The sequence below is a fragment of the Danio rerio genome, chromosome 20, assembly GCF_052040795.2.
Source record: "Danio rerio strain M-AB ecotype USA chromosome 20, GRCz13ab, whole genome shotgun sequence".
In the NCBI taxonomy this organism is placed as follows: domain Eukaryota; kingdom Metazoa; phylum Chordata; class Actinopteri; order Cypriniformes; family Danionidae; genus Danio; species Danio rerio.
In genome coordinates this window covers 24,986,347-25,007,872 of record NC_141040.1, presented here as the reverse complement: position 1 = coordinate 25,007,872, position 21,526 = coordinate 24,986,347, and the positions used below count along the sequence as shown (strand labels likewise).

The 21,526-nt window shown below is 37.0% G+C and overlaps 1 protein-coding gene across 1 annotated transcript in view; it reads right to left on the bottom strand.

The window, feature by feature from the left end:
* The window catches only part of nudt14 (nudix (nucleoside diphosphate linked moiety X)-type motif 14), a 73,692-nt gene extending 53,707 nt beyond the window's left edge, over window positions 1-19,985 (bottom strand). Inside the window, 1 exon segment of the mRNA NM_001044888.1 lies at window positions 19,905-19,985. Coding sequence (NP_001038353.1) covers window positions 19,905-19,985 — 81 coding nt within the window.
* Between the last annotated feature and the right edge of the window lie 1,541 nt (window positions 19,986-21,526).

Sequence of the window (21,526 nt, the reverse complement as noted above, 5' to 3'; positions counted from 1 at the left end):
TTTCACCCTCACGCCCCATCATGCTAGCATCTCAACACACGAGACAACTTTTTACCTCGACAAGAAATCTTGTCGCGATTTAATCTCGTGATATCTCGTGACACCCTTAATATCAAGAGTTAATTTTAAGCTATCTTTAACCATCCCCATCATTCTCCCTCTCTTCTCAGATTGGATGGCCAAATCAAAGGTTACCATAGGGCAACTTTGGCCCCCTGGCCCTAGTTTGGGCATCTCTGGTTTAGGCCATTTCTAATAGCATCCATTTCATGTGTATGCTATGTATTCAGTCTACATTCATGCATATTTGACAATTGAGGCATGCGAATTAAGAGTTTGTAGCCCATTTAGGGCAGATTTATCTAAATTAAGACATCTGTAAGATAAAATGTTTAAAAATACAGACATATATTGTACAGTGTTGTCTTGTAAAAACATACTCTTAACTGACCTTAAAGTCATGGGGGCATTTTTTGATGTCACTCGTTTCCTTTTTAATGTTTTATTTCCCCTATCATGGTGGTTGTGATATTTTAAATATGACCTAAATATACACCACCATTGTAAGACTAACCATACAGTATAGCACTACAAGTGGATGTAGTTAATATTCCTCAGTGATTACATATATAAGTGTAAGCACTTTTTGTTTTAAGAGCTTCAATTATTAGTAGGAATTTTATGTCAATCTAAACAGCCATATAATGCATCTTGAAAGTATAAAATTAAACAAAAAGAGCCATGCCATGCACTCTACAAGCTTTCACTAGGGAAAATAAGCATCAAAATCAACTCTAGCATGTAGAGAGAGCAGAGCACCATACAGTATGTTCTTCAATATGGATTGATTTATGAACATTTCAAAGCAGCACACATCATTGTTCCAACAAACAATCTACAATCTCACGGGGAAATGATTTACAGGACATAAATACAATGCCCTGAAAACCTCCAGCCACAAGGTTTGAAGCTTTGCCATGCAGTGGGAAAATGTTCTTGGGTGCAGTCACTTCCAGATTCTCACCAACATTCAAACCAGCATCTGTATAAGAAAGGATGTCAACAGTGATATAGGACCACGCAGCCTTGGGAAAGTGACAGTGTCCTTTCATCAGCTGTGTCACGGGTTTGGAAACAGTCGATAAGTAGTAAGCTACACTGCGACACACTTACCACGCAATGCAAGATGACAGGCCAGCCCGGGGCGACAAAGAGTACTCAAGGCACAAGAGCCTTTCTTTCTCTCTTCATCTCCTTGTGCTCTCATTGTTTTAGAGTGTCTCTGTATAGCCATCTACAGAGCGGTGGTCCACATAGAGGGTAGGGTTAATGGCTTTCATGGGAAGCGCACATTGGTCGCTCTCACCTTTCTCTTGCTCATTGGGCTCTAATGCATTCATTACCTCTCTTGCGCACATCTGCCTCACGTAAATCCCATTTCCTGTGTCTATTGAGTGCGCCCAGTGGCCTGGTGCTGGGGCGATGGCCGCCACACGTTTCCCATGGCCTCCTCACCCTTCTGCTCACTCCAGCGTCCCTGCCCCTATTGTTCCTCATCTGTTCTACCCCACCCAGTGCACACTGTTGTCTGCCCACCAACCCTTGCTTTAATCCAACACCCCTCCTCTCTGCAATACACTCTCCTTTGATACCCCCCTTCCCCAGCCAAGACCCCTGCTGCTAAAGCAGTAGCCTGGCAGCTGGAGCAGTTGACCATGTTGGCTCAGCTGCTGGTTCTCGGGACCTGAGTGACTCTTGGCTCTGCAAGGGAACACAGAGAACCGGCTCAGGCTAAATTTCATTATCTAACTACTCTACTAATTAATTAAGGCTTAATCCACTGGAGGTGTCCAGCGGGAAGCATTGGATGATTAGTTTACCTAGAACCTACCATAACAGAATCTCATGTGTCAGGGAGCCATCAGTGCAGTAGGACTTGAAACTGGGTCTTATTTTCAGGTCACTGATTGGGAAGCATTTTAACATTCTGTAGTTAAGTTTCCATTCACATATAAAAAAAAGTTGTGTAGGAAAAAACAATGAGGAAAAGACTTTTTACTGAAAAAATTCCAGCATGCACATCCAAAAGGTTACATGAATATGTTTCAACTGATCATGTAATACAATGGGCATGATAGGATGCCATTAATGGACTGTTGTGTTGGTTCACAGCAATGGCATAGACCAGGGGTGTCCAAACTACGGGCTGCGGGCCATCTGCGGGCCGCAATCAGTTTTGTGGTGGCCCGCGAGGCTTTTTATAAATTTCAATAGAATCTGGCACGCTATACAAAAATGAACGTAATACAATAAATAACCACCGGGTGTCGCTATCACATGCATTCAATTAAGCAGCACTTCTTGTTATGATCTATCTATCTATCTATCTATCTATCTATCTATCTATCTATCTATCTATCTATCTATCTATCTATCTATCTATCTATCTATCTACACACAGTTGAAGTCAGAATTATTAGCCCCTCTTTGATTTATTTCTTCTTTTTTAAATATTTCCCAAATGATGTTTAACAGAGCAAGGACATTTTCACCGTATATCTGATAATATTTTTTTCTTCTGGAGAAAGACTAATTTGTTTTATTTTGGCTAGAATAAAAGCAGTTTTAAATTTATTATGAACCATTTTAAGGTCAAAATTATTAGCCCCTTAAGTCTTCAGAACAAACCATTGTTATAAAATAAATTGCCTAATTACCTTAATTTGACTAGTTAATCTAATTAACCTAGTTAAGCCTTTAAATGTCACTTTAAGCTGTATAGAAATGTCTTGAAAAATGTCTAGTAAAATATTATTTACTGTCATCATGGCAAAGATAAAATAAATCAGTTATTAGAGATGAGTTACAAAAACTATTATGTTTAGAAATGTGTGGAAATATCATATATATATATATATATATATATATATATATATATATATATATATATATATATATATATATATATATATATGTCTGTGTTATGTATGTAAATTTTGGCCCGGGACAACGTTTTTTTTTTTTTTTTTTGCATCTGGCCCTCGGCCCAAAAAGTTTGGACACCCCTGGCATAGACCATGTGTTGGTTCACAGCAATGGCATAGAAGCATTGAACACTATTGGATTTCCCAATGAACCTCAGTGAATGAAAGAACATTTTCAAGAGTACTCTCTTACAATTCAAATGCAGTGGTTCCTCTAGAAGTTTTTCCAGCTGTGGCGGCAGGCCTTTTTTACTCCGATCTACCAACTACCTGTGGTGTTATTTCAATGACAAATGTCGTGAGAGTAGTATTACAAGTCGAGATCGCATTCCTTTAATAGCCTACAGCATGCAAATCTCTTTGCTTGTGCGCATATTTCCTCTGCTCGTGCACAAACCTTGCACACCTTTTAAAATATTCGCTGCTCAAGCACAGAGTTTTCAAATAACGGCTGCTGAAGTGCGATTTAGTGGGTTTATGTAACAAGTATGTCTCCAACATTTATTACATTTGCTAGGAATATTATGAATGTCTCCAATTGACCTACAGAGCGGTTTTAATGCCTCCTGAAGTAAAGTGAAACGGCTATACGTCGTGTTTGCTGGGCTCACGCACGTGTCAGTCAGCTAGTCAGTCAGTTAGCACGTAACCTTAAAGGGTTAAACAAACAATGCACAGCACTACTACGGTTACAAAAAAGGTTGCGCTGTTATAAATAACTTACATTTTAATACGTTTTGGTGCGATTATCACCCGCTATAAAAAAAAAAAACAGGACTGAATGTTTTGAATGAAAAGATGTAATGTAGCTGTGGCGGGATCAATTTCGGCGTGGCGCCCTGCCATAGAAGAATGAATGTAGTGGAAACCATAAAATGTCATTTTTGGAATGGCCGATCTATTAACGATTTAGATCATGGAACAAAAAAAGGCTAAAACACACCTGTATGCAGATGATACAATAATATTTACAACGGCACATTCCTTAAACCAAGCAGTGCAGTATTTACAGAACGCTTTTCAAGTATTACAGTGTACGTTGCAGGATTTAAATTTGGTTTTAAATTAAAAAAAAAGACTAAATATATATTTTAGCCATGGCCGCACCAAGGTAACAGACCAGACAATCACATAATTGAATGGTGTACAAATAGAAAGAGTTAGCTCCTACAAATATCAAGGTATTGATAATTAGCCTTTGATATACACATTGACAAGTTATTGAAAAACTTAGGCCAAAATTAGGTTTCTTATACTATTCAAAAAAAATTTCCTTATAAGGCCCGTAAGAAATTAGTAAAGAGTAAATTTTTTTGTCTATAATTGATTGTGGTGATCATCTATATATGCATGCAGCCGCTATACTCAGAAAACTGGATTCTGTTTATCATGCAGCAATACGCTTTATCACTGGCTATCCTTATATTAAAGCAGAAAGTTACATTTGTACTTTAAGGGCTCTTGGGTAAACTACCATCCTATCTTTCTAATTTGTTAACATTTCACATAAACAACCAACACACTAGATCTGGCTCCTGTATTCGTTTAACAGTCCCAAGAGTATTGTCAGAACCTGGCAAATGTGCTTTTTCCTTTTATGCTCCTAGGCCTTGGAATGACCTGCAAAAACAGCTCAATCTTGACACACTTCCGACTCTGAGTACTTTTAAACATCTTCTGTACAAAGTCTTAAAGGATACTAGTAAATGTTTTTTATGATCTGACCTTTTCATGAATGGTGATTTTGTAATTGTGTGGTACTGTTGTTTTTTTTTGAAACTTTATGTGCTGCCTGCCATCTTGACCAGGTCTCACTGGAGGAAGAGATAGTACTGTCTCAATGATCTCCTGGCTAAATAAAGGAAAATAATAATGATAAATAATTACAAAATGTTCACGTTTAAGATCCAATTTCTTTAAAAATCAGCGATCTTCACTTCCTGTTAGATATACGATATGAAATGGGTCTCAGCTCAGACAAGCACTGCATTGATATCCATTTCCCCCACCATGTCTTTAAAATATGACTATTAAACTAGTAAAAGTTTATTTTACCCCAGTATTTTCAATGGAATTTCTGCTCTAGCCTGTTGCTACTATCAGTGCTAGTGATTACAAGGGTCTTTCATCTGGTTTTACACTTGAACCAATAAACGAATGCTTAAATCCATGTAACTGAATGTATTTTAATAACATTACAACATTAATGCTGTAAAAATAACCTTGTGAGATTGAAAATACTCACATTAAGCTTTCACCTGAAGTTTATTCTAGGCTGAAAACCACTAACTGTGCATAAAGCCTTTTGATAATAATAATGTTTAACATCCATGAAACTGGACAATTTTTGTGTCCACATTTTTTTTTTTTTCATTTTGACTGATCTATGTCTGGATTTGCATACAAATTGCACAGCAACAACTTAATACTACAAAGTCTATAAAAGGAAATGATAACAGAGGTCAGAGAAGCTAAAGGAGGAAAACAAATGCATCCGGAAAGAGAGACATCCTGATCCTGACAGGCATACAGGTAACAGCAGCACTTCCAAAGGAATTGCCAAACACTCACAGGAAAACAAAATATTCTGCAGAAGTTTGAACAAACTTTAACTTGTTAACCTGTGCCTCAAACATGATTTTCTAGTATTTGCAACATTAAATGCTCTATGTTATATTAATATGTTTCTTTATAGCTCATATTTAGGCGATAATAAATAAATCCATAAAATTTACGGTAAAAAAACGGCAGCTGTGGTTGCCAGTACTTTACCGTTAAAAACACGGTACAAACCGTAAAAGTCATTTTTCATTTTCACAGTAACTTACCTTATTTTAATAATTTATCGAGGTACTATGTCTGTATTTTGAATGATCATCATCTACATATCTTTTGTTACACAGTTAGACACCACCCACATGCAGGTGATGAGGAAGTTACATAATGAGCCAATGGTCATCACAATAAACTTTTCCCACAAGCAGAAAAGAGTATCAGCATATAGAAGGTGCTCAGTGTCATTCACACAGCTACTAAACACGAGTATCCCATGCAGGGAATTCTGGGAAAGTCAATTTACGGTTATTCGCCATATATATTAAGGAAACATACCGTTAACCAGGTTACCGATTTGTACTGTAGCATTTTTACAGTTTTTTACCCTTGAAATCACGGCCATTTTTTACAGTTGGGTTTATATGTTAAAGTCTAAAGTTTGAGTAAACATGCAATGTACTGTACATGTGCTTCATGCAATATAATTTCATTTAATGTGTAAATGCTTAATTCCATATACATTTTGTTTTTTCTTGTCTTTCGCGCTCTCTCTGTTAAGTGCTCTGCCCTGCCCTGAGGTTGGCTAAGGAGGCTGTCATTCTCCATTCTCCTTTATGACACCTGGATATACTGTATGTCACTCAAGAGGACAGCCAGAATCAACACCATTCTCCTGTATTTTTTTCCTGTCTCTGTTCACTGACCTACACTACCGGTCAAAAGTTTGAGGTCAGTTTTCATTCAAAAAATTATTCTGTTTATCAAGGCACATTTATTAAATATAAAAACAAATTGTTACATTGTTGAATATTTTTAGAAATTGAAATAACTGCTTACTTATTATATAAGATTAGATTAGATTCAACTTTATTGTCTTTACACATGTACAAGTACAATGCAACGAAATGCAGTTTAGATCTAACCAGCAGTGCAATAGCAGCAAGTGCGGGATACAGGTATAAGTTATAAAGTGAACTTATAGAAAAACTATGGTGATATTTACAGATGGATGTACTATGAACATTACATACAGGTTGTATTAGCTATGAACAGAGATTTACAATAAATGAATATATGTACAGGTTGCTATTAATAATCAGAATTGTGCAGATAGACAAACATAATTACAAATGTGTATATACAAACAGTAAGTGTGTCAGAGAGACGTGTCGATATCCAGGTCTCTAAGTGTGATCATTAACTTGGAGGGTGACAGTGTTGAATGCTGAGCTGAAGTCAACAAACAGCATTCGTGCATTAGTGTTTTTATTGTCCAGGTGTGTGAGTACAGAGTGCAGTGCTATGGAGACTGCATCTGAGCTCCTGTTGCCACGGTAGGCAATCTGTGTGGATGGCAGTGAGTCTCTCAGATGTGCCAGGACCAACCGCTTAAAGCACTTCATGATGTGTATGTTATGTCGTGATATGTAGTTTCAATTGAAATGATTATTCCAGTCATTATTGCTGTTATAACTAATACCATTAATACTACTGCTACTACTACTACTACTACTACTACTATAATAATAATAATAATAATAATAATAATAATAATAATAATAATAATAATAATAATAATAATAATAATAATAATAATAAATATCAGAGTTATTTCTGAAGAATTATGTGACTCAAAAATCACTGGAATAAATGGTTAAATTAAATTATAATATTTTGAACAGTTATTTTATAGTGCCATAACATTTCACAATTGTACAATTTTTACTCTATTTTTGATTAAATAAATGCAGTCTTGGTGAGCAGGAGATGCTTATTTTAAAATGTTTAAAAATCCTACTGACACCAAACTATTGACAGGTAGTGTAAGTCTAGAGTTTTTGCTTTTGTATGTCCTCATCTGCTATTTGTCAGTTTTGTGTAATGTATCTATTAACTAGAACCTGAATAGCTCTTATTAGAGTTAGCCTGCTATGTTAGATAGTTAATGAGTGGTTGCCACTTTTGTAGTTTTGCTTTGATTATACTGGCCATGCTTATGCTTTTGGTTTGATTTCTACATTATTCTTTGGTTAGATAGTTTAGAGTGTTTAGTTAGTTTTGCGTTATTTATTTCTTTGTTTTAATAACCCTCTTGTCCTTTATTTTTATTAGCGAATAATTCTATTTTTCATATTTCCATAATTTTCTACTAACTGTTAAATAGTCATTTTTTTCCTTCAACTTCTTTTGTTTTTCCTCTTTTTCCCCCATCAATGGTTAAGATTTCACACAAATGTTACATCTCATCCTCTTTTTGTAATCAAACATAGTGGATTATAGTAAATTGATAGGCTGTTTTGAAAACCTCGCAGGTATACAGGTTAAATACTTTAGTTTATGTGTGAAACAGTCATGATAAATGCTTAGACAGCATTGTCATCTTAGATTATCTTTGTATGTTAAATACAATAAGCTCTGTATGCATATTAAATACAACTACAGCAGCTGCTTTGCTTAAAGCAATAAATAACCAAGGAAACAGTTTTACTCCAGCAGTCCTATACTGTGCACACCAACATGCCGGAACAGAATTAATTAGCATTTTTAACTCTCATGTCTACCTTTTTTTTTTTTTTTTTTTTTTTTTTTAGTGCCTGTTTGTCTGAAGTCTGAAGATGTTTTTTTATCTTCTTAATCTAAAATTACACTACAATCTACTTTAAATCACCAACAACCAAGATAATGTATGTTGCTCCTTTGTGTGATGTATGAATAAAATGTCGTTTTTGCCTTTAAAATAAAATGACTCTGAGTCATTAGATGAGTCTGTGACCAAGAAATAAACATTTTATCCACATGCTCTTTTTAGTTTTTGTTTTCCTAGTAAAAAATAAAATGAAATGAAAATAGCATCAGAATTGGCCAATTAGCTATTTTAAAAAAATCAGTATCGCCATTGGAAAATCATGTTGGTTTATCACCTCTTAAAGTATATGACACAGGAAACAGAGCATGCTAAAATGACTACTACTACTTAATATTATTATTATTATTAGTGGTAGTCGTAGTAGAAGTAGTATTACTAGTAGTAGTTACAGTAGTAGTAGTCATTCATTCATTCATTCATTCATTCATTCATTCATTCATTTATTAATTTTCTTTTTGGCTTAGTCCCTTTTTTAATCTGGGGTCACCACAATGGAATGAACCTCCAACATATCCAGCATATGTTTTACGCAGCAGATGCTCTTCCAGCTGCAACCCATTACTGGAAAACACACATACACACTTATTCACACACATATACTATGGAGTACAGACCCAATTCACCTATATCACATGTCTTTGGGCCGTGGGGGAAACCGGAGCACCCGGAGGAAACCCACACAAACACGATGAAAACATGCAAACTACACATTGAAATGCCAACTGACCAAGCTGAGGCTCGAACCAGCGACCTTTTTGCTGTCAGGTGATCATGCCACCCACTGCACCACCATGACACCAGTTGTAGTAGTTTTAGTATTATTATTACTACTACTACTACTACAACAACAACTACTACTACTAATTACTACTTGAATGAGTCTTCATTGCAATACTGTTCAGCAGGATGACGTTCTGTGTTGCACTAGCTCTGTGAGGCATGTCCTTGAGTTGATGCATTACACAGACAAAAACATTACAAACTGTTCATTGTTTAAGTTCAATAAAAAAAATTTTATTTATGCAACAAAGGTTGGACATGGGCATGCTGAGATCTATACTGTATTTCCTATTATAACTTACAGATTCAGAGCAAAGTTTTAAAAATCAAATTTAAAAAAATAAATTGCTGGGATGGGGAGTAATTGTTCTGGACGGGGCAGGATTTCCCACCCAAAAATTTGTGAGATTATAATAGGATGAGTTATTTTATGAGGGAGTGGTATGGAAGAGATTTGAATATTAACCCCTATGTCAACCTCTACTAGGCCCATTACCTGGCTTAAAACAGGGAAGACAAGTGGGACAATATACTTTCACTTGCTACTGACTCGGCTCTTTAACCCTTGATTTTTTTTTTTTACAAAATAGAGTGTCTATGTATGTATGTCTTTGCACAGTGGGGAAAAAGAAGTACCCGGAAGAAACCTACACCAACACCGGGAGAACATGCAAACTCCACATAGAAACCCCACCTGACCCAGCAGGGACTTGAACCAGCAACCTTCTTGCTGTGAGGCGACAGTGCTAACCACTAAGCCACCGTGTTGCCCCTGAACAAGTTGTTTTCAAGTAAAAGTGTAATCAACAATTAATTGATTAAACGTCTGCATCCCTAATAACAGTACAGTGATTTCCATGTTGGGTTGGGTCGATAGACGATGCCAACATAGACATTGGCGTTGTGAACCTACACAGGTTTCACAGTTCGGTTCGGTTACGATTATCATGCCATCGATTTAGTTCAATTCGATATCTCGATGCATCCCGGTGCATTGACGATGCTTTTCATACATAGCTTTATAATTGGGGGCTTTAACAAGCTGTCTGTATAAACACACCGCATTACGTTCTCTTTCATTCACACACATACACACAAACATAGACAGTGCCAAACAAGCTCCCCTTTCAAACTGCACTAGTTACCGACCGCTACCGTGCTTTATTTGGAAATTTAATCCTGCGCCGCAAGAAATCTGGTTGGGTCCCGCAGCTCCTGTGGTACAGCCGCGAGAATGCAGACCTCTATCCAGAAGAATCGCTGTAACAGCCGAGAGGAGAGGAAAAATCATGGCAACACATCAAATGGGCGACAGCGAGAGAGAAAGAGAGAGAAAAATGGAGTTTATTTTCATTCTCTCAATCGCAGTGAAATGAGGGCTTCTGCTGTAAGTGTCAGTGAAAGACTATCCAGCAAACACACACACACACACAGTGAAAACTGTGCACAGTTTCTGAGTTTTTAAGTAGTTGGATCGTTGTACATACTCGTGCTCGCCTCGCGCATATGAGATAAATGAAGTCAGCACATGATAACCGGTTATGATTATTACTGAACTGATAATGAACTGTCTGTGTCTGCATCGCAGTGCACCGAAGAAACAATTAATTTTGACACCCCTAATAGACATATCGATGCTAAGCCGGCATCGCGATGCTTCACCCCGCCCCCTTCGCAGAAGCAACCCGCTCGCAAAAAATACACACTCGGAGCCTGTTTACACTAATACAGCTTAGTTTTAAATGGCATTCTAGAACAAAAATGATCCACGTCCACACTGGCATTTCATCTAGCATTACTGAAAAGATCTCTCTCTATATGCTCAAAACGCACTACATGACCACGCACACACATAGGCATGCGCTGCAGCATATGCCGGTAAATGACCTCAGAGAGCAGTGCACGTCGGACAGTTTATCAAGGATGTACAGCTGTATCGCGTCTCACTATAGTTGTTAAACGTGATATTTAATTAATCTTGTCTCTATCACCTCTTCAGTCTTTTGAATCTATCAGGTAACATTTCAGAGCGTCAGTACACTGCTTAAATCTTTCGCTTTCACACTTGTACTTTAGCGAAAAACTCAGATACTGTTGGTTGGTTCCTGTTGGTTGTGCACCTTTTTTACCAAACAAGTTTGTCGACACCATTATAACGACACGGACCACTCTCCCATTCATGCCAGTGTCCCGCGGAAAAAGTGATTGACAGGTGGTAATTTGTGTGTAACTTATTTTTATTTATTTAATATTTGGTTATTATGGGTAAAACAAAAAAACATGTGGGTGAGGTAGTTGAAAAGGTAGGCTACAAATAATTAATCTATAATAAATTAATGAATTATTCATAAAGAATTAATTCACCACCTCCTACAACGACGATGCCATCGTCCATTGCGACAACATTAGACAACGTACAACACCAAATTGGTCAACATCGTCCAACCCTATTTTCATGTTTAACAACATTCTGACAATTACATCTTTCCAGAAGATTTTCAGTACGCCAAAATCCCATTAGCAGATGTGATGTACAGTTGAAACATTTATTTTAGTGTCTGACACTGTAAAGACTGTAAGCTTATCCCCCACAGGATTATTTTTACCCAATCCTACCACAAAACACATTGACAGATTGAATAATACAAAGCTCGATTGGAGAATCTTCAAAAGGGGTGGTGCCAAGGTGAGATGTGAGCAAGGTGGTGGCAATATTTAAAAGTATAGGTGGTAAAATAGATTGGCAGCAACTGTCTCTTGCTACATGGCAGCAGGGCTGTGTGGGTGGCAAAGCGCTGTGACTCAGTGATGCGGCTGGTGCTGAAAATTCAACTTCCTTCAGAGAGGCAAAGGTTGGAGGTGTGGGTGCATGGATTGCACTTATCTTTAGTTGTACCTGAAAAAGTGTCTGTTGTTTTCTGACCTGCACTTTAAAGCACTTACTTTTAATGCATTTAAGACCTCCTATGATCAGTTCATAATGGAAAAGCTGGACAATTAAGGCCTAATTATTCTTTTATACTAGCCTGAACAAGACTTCATATGCTTGCAGTCCTGACAACACTTTGCAATTATTAGCGTGAATTACATCAATGAACTGACTCACCTAAACTCTTTTATTCTCTCTAATGGACACAGTATTTCTAACATAAGGCAAATTTATTCAAATCTCTTGCATTATTATGACCCACCACAGCATCAGTTTCAAAGCAGAATTGTTGCATTTTATAACAAATAGACTGAAAAACAAACTCGGGTCTTCCAGTATGAGACTTAGGATGAGTAAACTGACTAATTTGAATCTTTTGGGTCACTCACACTGTTAATAATTTCCTGTTAAATCTATAGTATCTTACTGGCAGCAGTTCACAAGTAACTTACTGTAAATCAATTACAGCAATCATACTGTATTTACATTTACAGCACCACACTGCATAACTGTACTACAGTAAAATACACTTTATATTACAGTTAAATGCTGTGTAATTTACAAAAATAGTGCAACCCTAACCTAAAGTCTTTAATCACCATAATTACAATTATTACATTATGTATCTAACTAATATTTTTACAGTATACAGGGTACTCCTTGGTAAAACCATTATAGAAATCACACAAAAATTATTTAAGGGTGCTTTCACATCTGTGGTTCGGTTCATTTGGTCCAGACCAAAGGCAACAAATGATACAATCAGGGCCGGAGTGGGACTCCTTTTCAGCCCTGGAGTTTCAAGCCTCAGACCGGCCCACCTCAGTTCACGACTGACTATATTAAAATAAGGTAATTTCCAAATCAGTTTCTAATGACACTATCACGTATTTTTTTGAGAAAACAGCTGCTTTAGAACTTCAAATGTTCAACAACCCTAACAGTATTATATGTCTTAACAATAAAAATGAAAAAAAAAAAAAAAAAAACCTACTCAGACGAGGATCAAACCCGGGTCTGCAGTGTCATAGCCTAACGCGCTAACCACTGGACCACAAAAACTGTGCGTTAAAAGTGGCTCGTCTTAATTATATCATCATTAACCAGGCTGCGAGAAAATAGATAAAAAGAGCAGAGCTTTGGTAAAATAATTAATAACAGGGCTCGAAATTAACTTTTTTACTTGGTAGCACCGGTGCTCCCAACTTCAAATATTTAGGAGCACCAAAAAAATTTTAGGAGCACCAGAAAAAATTTAGGAGCACCCACCAAAAATGAATGAGCACCTCTGCAAATAGTTTTTAAAGGGATTTATTGTATTTTAAAACAACATTAAGAAGACTGACAAAAACCAGAAACAACTATCTAACTAATGCTGCGAAGACATTGATATTTGTGTGCAATAATTCCAAAATGAATGTCTAATAATTAGGCCATAGAATATTAATGATGATAAAAAATGACAATAATAGTAATGATTTCCATTTCTCATTATGATACTGCCTTGAATGTGCATGAATGTAGGTTATCTGCTGTAAAAAGTCTGTTACTTTATATAAAATAATTGTATAGTATAGTTTGCATCAAACAAAAATGAAGCATTGCATTAAGAAATGTTTTTTTTTTGTACAGCTGTTTTATAAGCATGTCAATTAATATGCATGTAAATATTATTTCTGCTACAAAACAAACAAAAGATTATAATAAATAATTCAATTCAATGATGAAAGCTGCAAAGCAGTCATCAGTAAATAAAAAAAATAATAATATACAACTCAAAAAAAGAATAGACAAAAGATAGTAAGTAAAGTCTCACTTCTATCACTCTTTAAAAGTTTTGGTTTCAGTTTGTCAATTTAAAGGTTCAGTCTGAGCTGATTTTCATTTTTCTGAGTTAGTGGAAAGCTGGCGAGTCAGCCGACCCAATTTATGAGCAGGCAGAGCAGGACTCTTGCGCTAACGATCGGCGCAATACCGGTCTTTGTTATGAGCTGCAGTTTCAGTGTAAACTTAGTAAAGGCGAGCTTCTTTGGCGATGAAATGTACAGTATTAGATTAGACTTTTAGCGGACATTTGCGCTGAACACGCAGTGAATGCAACGCATCGAGATTCTGCCACCTTCTCCAAGAAGCGCGTACTCGATTGATCTCAGCTGGCGGATCATTATTCACCACGTGACGTGTCATGATGGCTTTCATCTGCGCCTCAACTTTAGGTGGGGTTTGCAAACCTGTGTGCTTTAAGTTTTCACTCTTCAGCCGTTTGTATTTCCCGTGGTCATAAAAGCTCCTTCCCTGTCATCTGACAGCGGAAAGTCTTGAATGATTGACAGCTAATATGAACCAATATAGCGGCAGGGAAGACCAATTCAGCACGTTTTTACAAAAAATCAAAACAGGTCGCACTACAACCATTATCTGCAGTCGCACTAATGCGCCAAAATATATTATGAGGTCGCATAGATAAATTTTCGGGCGCATATGCGACCAAAATGGTCGCAATTTCGAGCCCTGTAATAAGAAGACTGTGGTCAAGTAAAAAAAATAATTAATGTAAAAAGTGTGACTGCTGAGAGCAACAGATTCTGGAGCTAGGGACAACGGCCCTCGCGACCAAAAAACGCACCTACCCACCGGGAATTCTCCTGGTCCTCCCGATTAGCCAATCCGGGCCTGGATACAATGTATTATTTTTCACAACAAACTGATTGTTTAAGTTGGAACTAGTTAAAAAGATAAAAATGCAGTCATGTGACAAAATCCACATCACTCATTGGATGTTATTGAACGTATTTCCTAAACTGCTTTCGATTGGTCAGAATTAATATGCGAGAAAGTGCCAATGGAACTGTCAAAAGTAAACAAACCGGTAGACACAAAAAGTCGCTTTTTACTATGGAGGGATGACTGTGCTGGCTGATTGTATCCCTAGTCAAAGTATACTATATAGTTTTTATAGGTCACTTTAGACAAACACTACATTTAGAGAATGAAGCACGCTGCAGCTGGAAAACAATGTATTAATTCGCAAAAAGCAAAGGCACATCGCATGTCACTTTAGGAGGCGTGAATTAATTTCTGCGACATGATCATATTTCGGAATTATTACCAACGATCCATCAGGTAATATATTTCCCTCTCGCTCTCTGTTTAAAAACAATGGTAAAGCACTACCAACAAATATTTTCCTCCACAACCCATAAGACGGGACAGCGCATCGGACTACAGCAGCTGGATTAGTCCAAAAAGGCACAGTACTTTTTGCGGTTGGGTCTGTTTTAGTTCAGTTCATGTTATCACCACAAACAAACCACTCCAGGGTTCGTTTGAAAGCATACCGAGACCACCTCTTCAAGGTTTTGGTGGGATTGCTGCAGTCACACTTGCCCAAACGAACCGCACCAAAAGGGAAAACGAACTCTAGCGTGATTTAACCGATCTAAACACCCTTTGCTTTTTTTTTTTTTTTTTTAAGTCAAGTGAGCCTCTGAGCAGGCCTGGCCAACAAGTTGTTGCGTTTTAAATCTAAGCTACAAGATTTAAGTGGTGTGCTACCCAAAAAGAAACATGAAAGACCTTGAAAACCCCTGTCCTCGCATTAAGGGACTTAGTGACAAACGCATGAGAATCTGGCCAGAAAGCACCATGCATTCCATCCATGCCCGCACAGAGCAGAGGATGTGGATGACTAAGACGCCTCTTGCAACAAAGTGAGGTGGACTGAGGGTCTTCTAGTCAAACTACAGCAGAAGGAAGTATTACTACACTACAAAAAATGCAACACACAGCTTGAGAAGAACAATCAAAGAGGAAACACCTACAGGTGCCCGCAAAAAAAAATAAAAAAATACACAAAACAAAGGAATTAAGGCATGCCTGTACAACAGAAGGAAAAATGACGTCAACTTAAAAAAACACTATGGATGTGTTGACGTATTTGCCACCACTGTTCCACAGAAAAGGATGGGAATGAATGCCAAAAATCAGTCAGTACCTACACGTTAAAAGATTAAGCCATACCCCAAGGCTATTTGAATAGAAGGTCTAAAGATATGTTGGCATGGGCCTTTTGCTACCACTCTGTAGCTGTAAAGAGGTAAGAAAAGGTATGCAATGCCAAAACAAAAGATAAATATCAAGGCAGCAAATTATATTGGCCAAAATAAGCCACTCAAAGTACCTAAAACATTATTTATTTTTATTTATTGTGCGCACAAAACAACCTTATAGTGAAACCCTATGAGTTAACACCAAGAGGTTATGATGCATATTTAATTTGCTGTTTCCATGCTGGGTGTTGTTTAATGTGCAAAGGAACTTTCATTCATTCATTTTCTTGTCGGCTTAGTCCCTTTATTAATCTTATCCAGCAAGTTTTTATGCAGCGGATGCCCTTCCAGCCGCAACCCATCTCTGGGAAACATCCACACACACATTCACACCCACACTCATACACTACGGACAATTTAGCCTACCCAATTCACCTGTACCGCATGTCTCTGAACTGTGAGGGAAACCGGAGCACCAGTAGTATACCCACGCGAAGGCAGGGAGAACATGCAAACTCCACACAGAAACGCCAACTGAGCCAAGGATCGAACCAGCGACCTTCCTGCTGTGAGGCAACAGCACTACCTACTGCGCCACTGCCTCGCACGCAAAGAAACTTTAACATCCAAAATGCCATTGTGTGCTGCATTGAAAAAAAACGATGTCTGCAAAATTGTTGCAAACAATTTATATGTGTTGAACAAGAAGGTCACTGGTTCGAGCCTTGGCTGGGTCAGTTAGCGTTTCTGTATGGAGTTTGCATGTTCTCCCCACATTTGCAGCATAATGAACCACCAAGATGGTGGTTCATTATGCTGTGGCGACCCCGAATTAATAAAGTGATTAAGCTGAAAAGAAAATGAATGAATGAATGAATGAATGAATGAATGAATGAATGAATGAATGAATGAATTAAAACAAATAAATTTAATTTAGTAATGTTCAACTTAATTTGTTTGTTTAAATTCAGCCCAAACAAATTGTTTACAATTACTTAACTAATAAAATTTAGTAAACCCAAGGAATCATCTTTGAATAATTTTTTTTTTGTGTGGGCTGATGCGTTTACTGCGTTTGTATACAAGTGATGGTAATTTTTTTTTATCAGTTTACAACTTGCAAAGACCTTATAAAAAGTGTGGGAGTCAAAAACAACACCAAAACCTCCTGTGACATAAACTAAGAACACTTTTAAAACGTAATGTGCAATTCTAAGGTCTACCAAATGACTCAAAAAAACATAAATTAGTTTGGGGATGATTGCAAACATCTGATTGGTCAGTGCTGCTGCACTCCAAACAATGCTGAACTAAACCTTGAGAAATGGTAAATGTTCAATGTTTAGCAACATTCTGCTATATTAAATACTACAAGAGCTGAAATATGTCTCGCAAATTTATATACTCACAATTAATTACATCATTTTTAAGAAAATACACCAATGAATTGCAAGGTTTGTTAACGCATTATTAAAATAGTTTTGTTAGTGCTCTGTGAGTTACCAAACTTTAAAAAATATTAATCATTCATTCATTCATTATCTTTTCAGCACCTTTTTTTATCTTTCCACAGCGGAATGAACCGTCAACTTATTCAGCATTTGTTTTATGCAGCGGATGCGCTTCCAGCTGCAACCCATTACTGGGAAAACAAATATCAATAAATACTGTAATAAAGTAAATTTTTGTTCATGGTATTATTAAATAATGCATTAACTAACTTTATTAATCTAACCTTATCGATTTAATAAGTAATTTAATCAAATTAAATATAAAACCAAAGCTGTGTCACTGCCAGGGCATGTAGTGATCATTACATCAGTGTCACGCATGTGCCGCAAACCAGAGCAATTCACCTTAGTCGAATATTTTACACAAATACTGTATAATAAAGATGTGAAGCATCTTGCAAAAAGAATTGAAGATGTTATAGCTGGGCAGGGTTGTCCACCTCCATATTAAACACTACAGATTAAGATTAGGATGTCATTAAACGTGCAGCATGTAAAATGGATCCAAATGGTTAAACCAAGTATTGTAGTCCAAAATCAAAACACTTTTTTACCCTGTCCCACCTCCAGACGCAGGATACCAGATTGAAGTCAGGAGTGACTGTGCCTGACTATTGGGCCTACAATGTAACTACACACGACGTCATGCGATAAAAGGAATCTTTTTCAATGTTAAAAGGAGTTTTCATAATACCCATGACCTGATATTTTTATTCTACAAAGGGTTTCTGGGTCTATTCTTCGTAGCCAAAATAAACACCATAAAACTACCATGACAATGATCACCTCTGGTACTGATAATTTGCTTTATTTAATGTTAATGCTACCAGTGTGAGTTTGAATGCCATTTTATATGACATGTATATCCATAATGAAAAAGCCATATAGTTTACCTTAAATTTTAAAATTAAAAATAAACATATCACTTTAAAATAGCTTTAAAATAAATGTTAGAACTGCATCTCAGTGAAAATCAACAAATATGAGTCAAATATCGGTGCTAAAGTTAAACTGGCAGAGGGCAAGTTATAGAGGCCAAAAGCACATTCTGCAATTTTACAATGCAGAATAAATGACATTTAGTATTGTTTTTCATATAAACAAGTGTGTTACCTCAGCATGTTTCTAAAATATCGGCCAACTTATGCTTAAGAGGAGTCAAAAACTTACATTCAGCTTGTTTAATGATAGACATGGCTTTTGAGCATTCCAGTGTCCATGTATAAGCAACAAGCAGCATAGCAACTGTCATTGTAACCAATTTACTATGGTTCCTAAAATATGTTGGAGGCTAGTGCATGAATTTTAAACACTGATCAAAAATGACTCACTGGACCTACCTGTGCATTAAACAATTTGAACAAGACTATGAAATAAAGAGACAGCATATACTGTATGGCCAAAAATACACTGTATGGGTAAAAATTTCAGACTTTTTTTAAGCCAGACGTCATTAGATTATGTAGAGATCATGTTCCATGAGCATATTTTGTAAATGAACTGTCATAAATACAGCTAAATACTATATTTGACTGTCACTGTCCCACAAGCCAAAACTTTTAGCTAATATTTAATAGAAAATAAACAAAATTGAAGTGAACTTAAAATTATCATGATAATAATTATACATATAAAAGTTAAAAAGCCTTGTAATAACCCCCAATAATGCTTGTGTTTTTTCAATATTTCAATAAGAGCCATATAAAGGGTTAAGCGGATGAAGTACTAAAATCACATATAGAATTACTATTTTTGGTTATTAGATAGATAGATAGATAGATAGATAGATAGATAGATAGATAGATAGATAGATAGATAGATAACTTAGCTTGTCCACTAGCATGTATATATCAGGATAGTATATCAATACTTTGCAGCAGCAGTTGTGCAATATTGTGTGCATCAGGCTTTTAATAAAGCCTTTGTATGGCAGCTGTGCTGGTTTTAATGTAAAGCATGTGCTCGAGGGAAAGTGACTGCCTTCCTGTCTATAGCTAAATAGCATCTTGCTAGTTAAGCTAAGATCACAAAAAACGATATCAGCAACATATTCTTTTCAATACATCGTTTGTCATCCTGATGTTATAGTCATGGTGAAACATCAGACGCAATGTTGGTCGATAAAAGCAATGACAGAATGAATGGGGGTTGGGCTGCTGACAGCAAAATGATGAGGTGTGACCGCATCACTGACAGATGATAACGTGCGATGAAACTATAGCGACTCACCTGGTTATAATGCACCCTAAACGGTCTCAGATAGTTCGAGCTGGTGCACGGAACCACCTGAATGTTATTGATCTGCTCCATGGCTTTGACAAAGCTGCCCACGGGTACTTCTCACCACAGATGGCAGAGCCGCAGACTACTGGAGAATGAGGGAAATGTCTACGGAAGCCTGGGAAGGGCAGAATAAGAGCGCTGTTCGTCTTTGCGTTGTAGTAATGTTCTACAGAGATGACTCTGTGGGCTGCGGCGCAGAAAACCGCCAGTCAGCGTTAGTTGCGGGTGGATGAGGTCATTCGCTTTCTCATTTGATTTAAGGTTAAATGACGGACTCTGTCGCCTCAGCACGTCCTCTTTCAAGCTTTACAGCGCGCGCGCCTGACGCGCGAATGCAGGTGTGCTTGACTCGTGCTGAATGTACCTCAGATTTAGCGCCAACTTCAGGGAGCGCGCGATTTTGTAAATAAACCGCCAAAAGCCCTACATTTAGTAACTTTCTGTAAATCTTTACAGAGACTTTCAGGGCTAGTGAATTATTAATTTTACCCAGCATCTTCTTGTAGGATAAATGTATCATCTCAATTAGTTGTGTTATTGTAGATAAAATGACAACTGATCCGAAAAGTAATCGATTTAGCTCTTCTAACATTGATAAAGTGTGGCCTTAAAGTGAATATACTGTCTGTCTGTGTGTTCATATAAGCACAATAAAGCGGAATTAGTTCACATCCACACGTGGTTTAATTCACACACATCCTATTCCTAGCATGACAAACTTAATCTTTGCTGTTTCAGTACTATATAGAAAAAATGCACCAAAATGCAAAAATCATACTACTTTTATACTTTGCAGTACATTCCATTCAAAACTCAGCCTTTCTGTCTTGCAACTTACATGTTTCATCCTCATTTTCTGTCTTTCACTCCACGATTGCAAAGTAAATCTTTATGCTTATCTGATTCCCTTAAAGCATTTGTGATCTACGAGGAACCATCTAAACATATGGTTTCAATGTAGTTTAGAGAAAACAGAGGAATATATTTGACACTGATGTTTTAAGAATCCCAAAGGTAAGCTGTAAGCATCAGGATGGGTGCAGGTTTCTTATCTGACCTTATGCCTTTGCTAACGTCTCATACAAACCAGCTGAAGAAGCTTATCCCCTCGTCCTTAAGACATCTTTACTTATTCTTTTCCTTCAATAGTTAAGCCTTAGTAAACAGTGACATATGAGGTAGCAACTCTGAAGGACACTTAAAGTAGGTTTAAAATGGTTCAGCTGTATGTTTAAACTGTTTACAACAGTGTCTTGAGAGCTGGGGATGTTTGTGAGTTACCTTTTCTTTACAAGCACTGAAAGTGCAAAACTGTCACCTCTATATGTAGGGTGACAATTTTTTTCTGCGAATACAGCTTTCACACTCAGAAATGACATCATCTAGTCTGTTGTTATTGACATAATAAGTCTCTTGATGGCTTGACATGATTTTACAGACAGCAGAAATTGATCAATGTGCTAATTACAAAAAGGAAGACAATCAGGCACATTTACAGTCAAGGTCACCCGCTTTAAGGCATAAAACTCCATTGCATTTTCTCAATTATTTTTCACTTTGCATAGTTT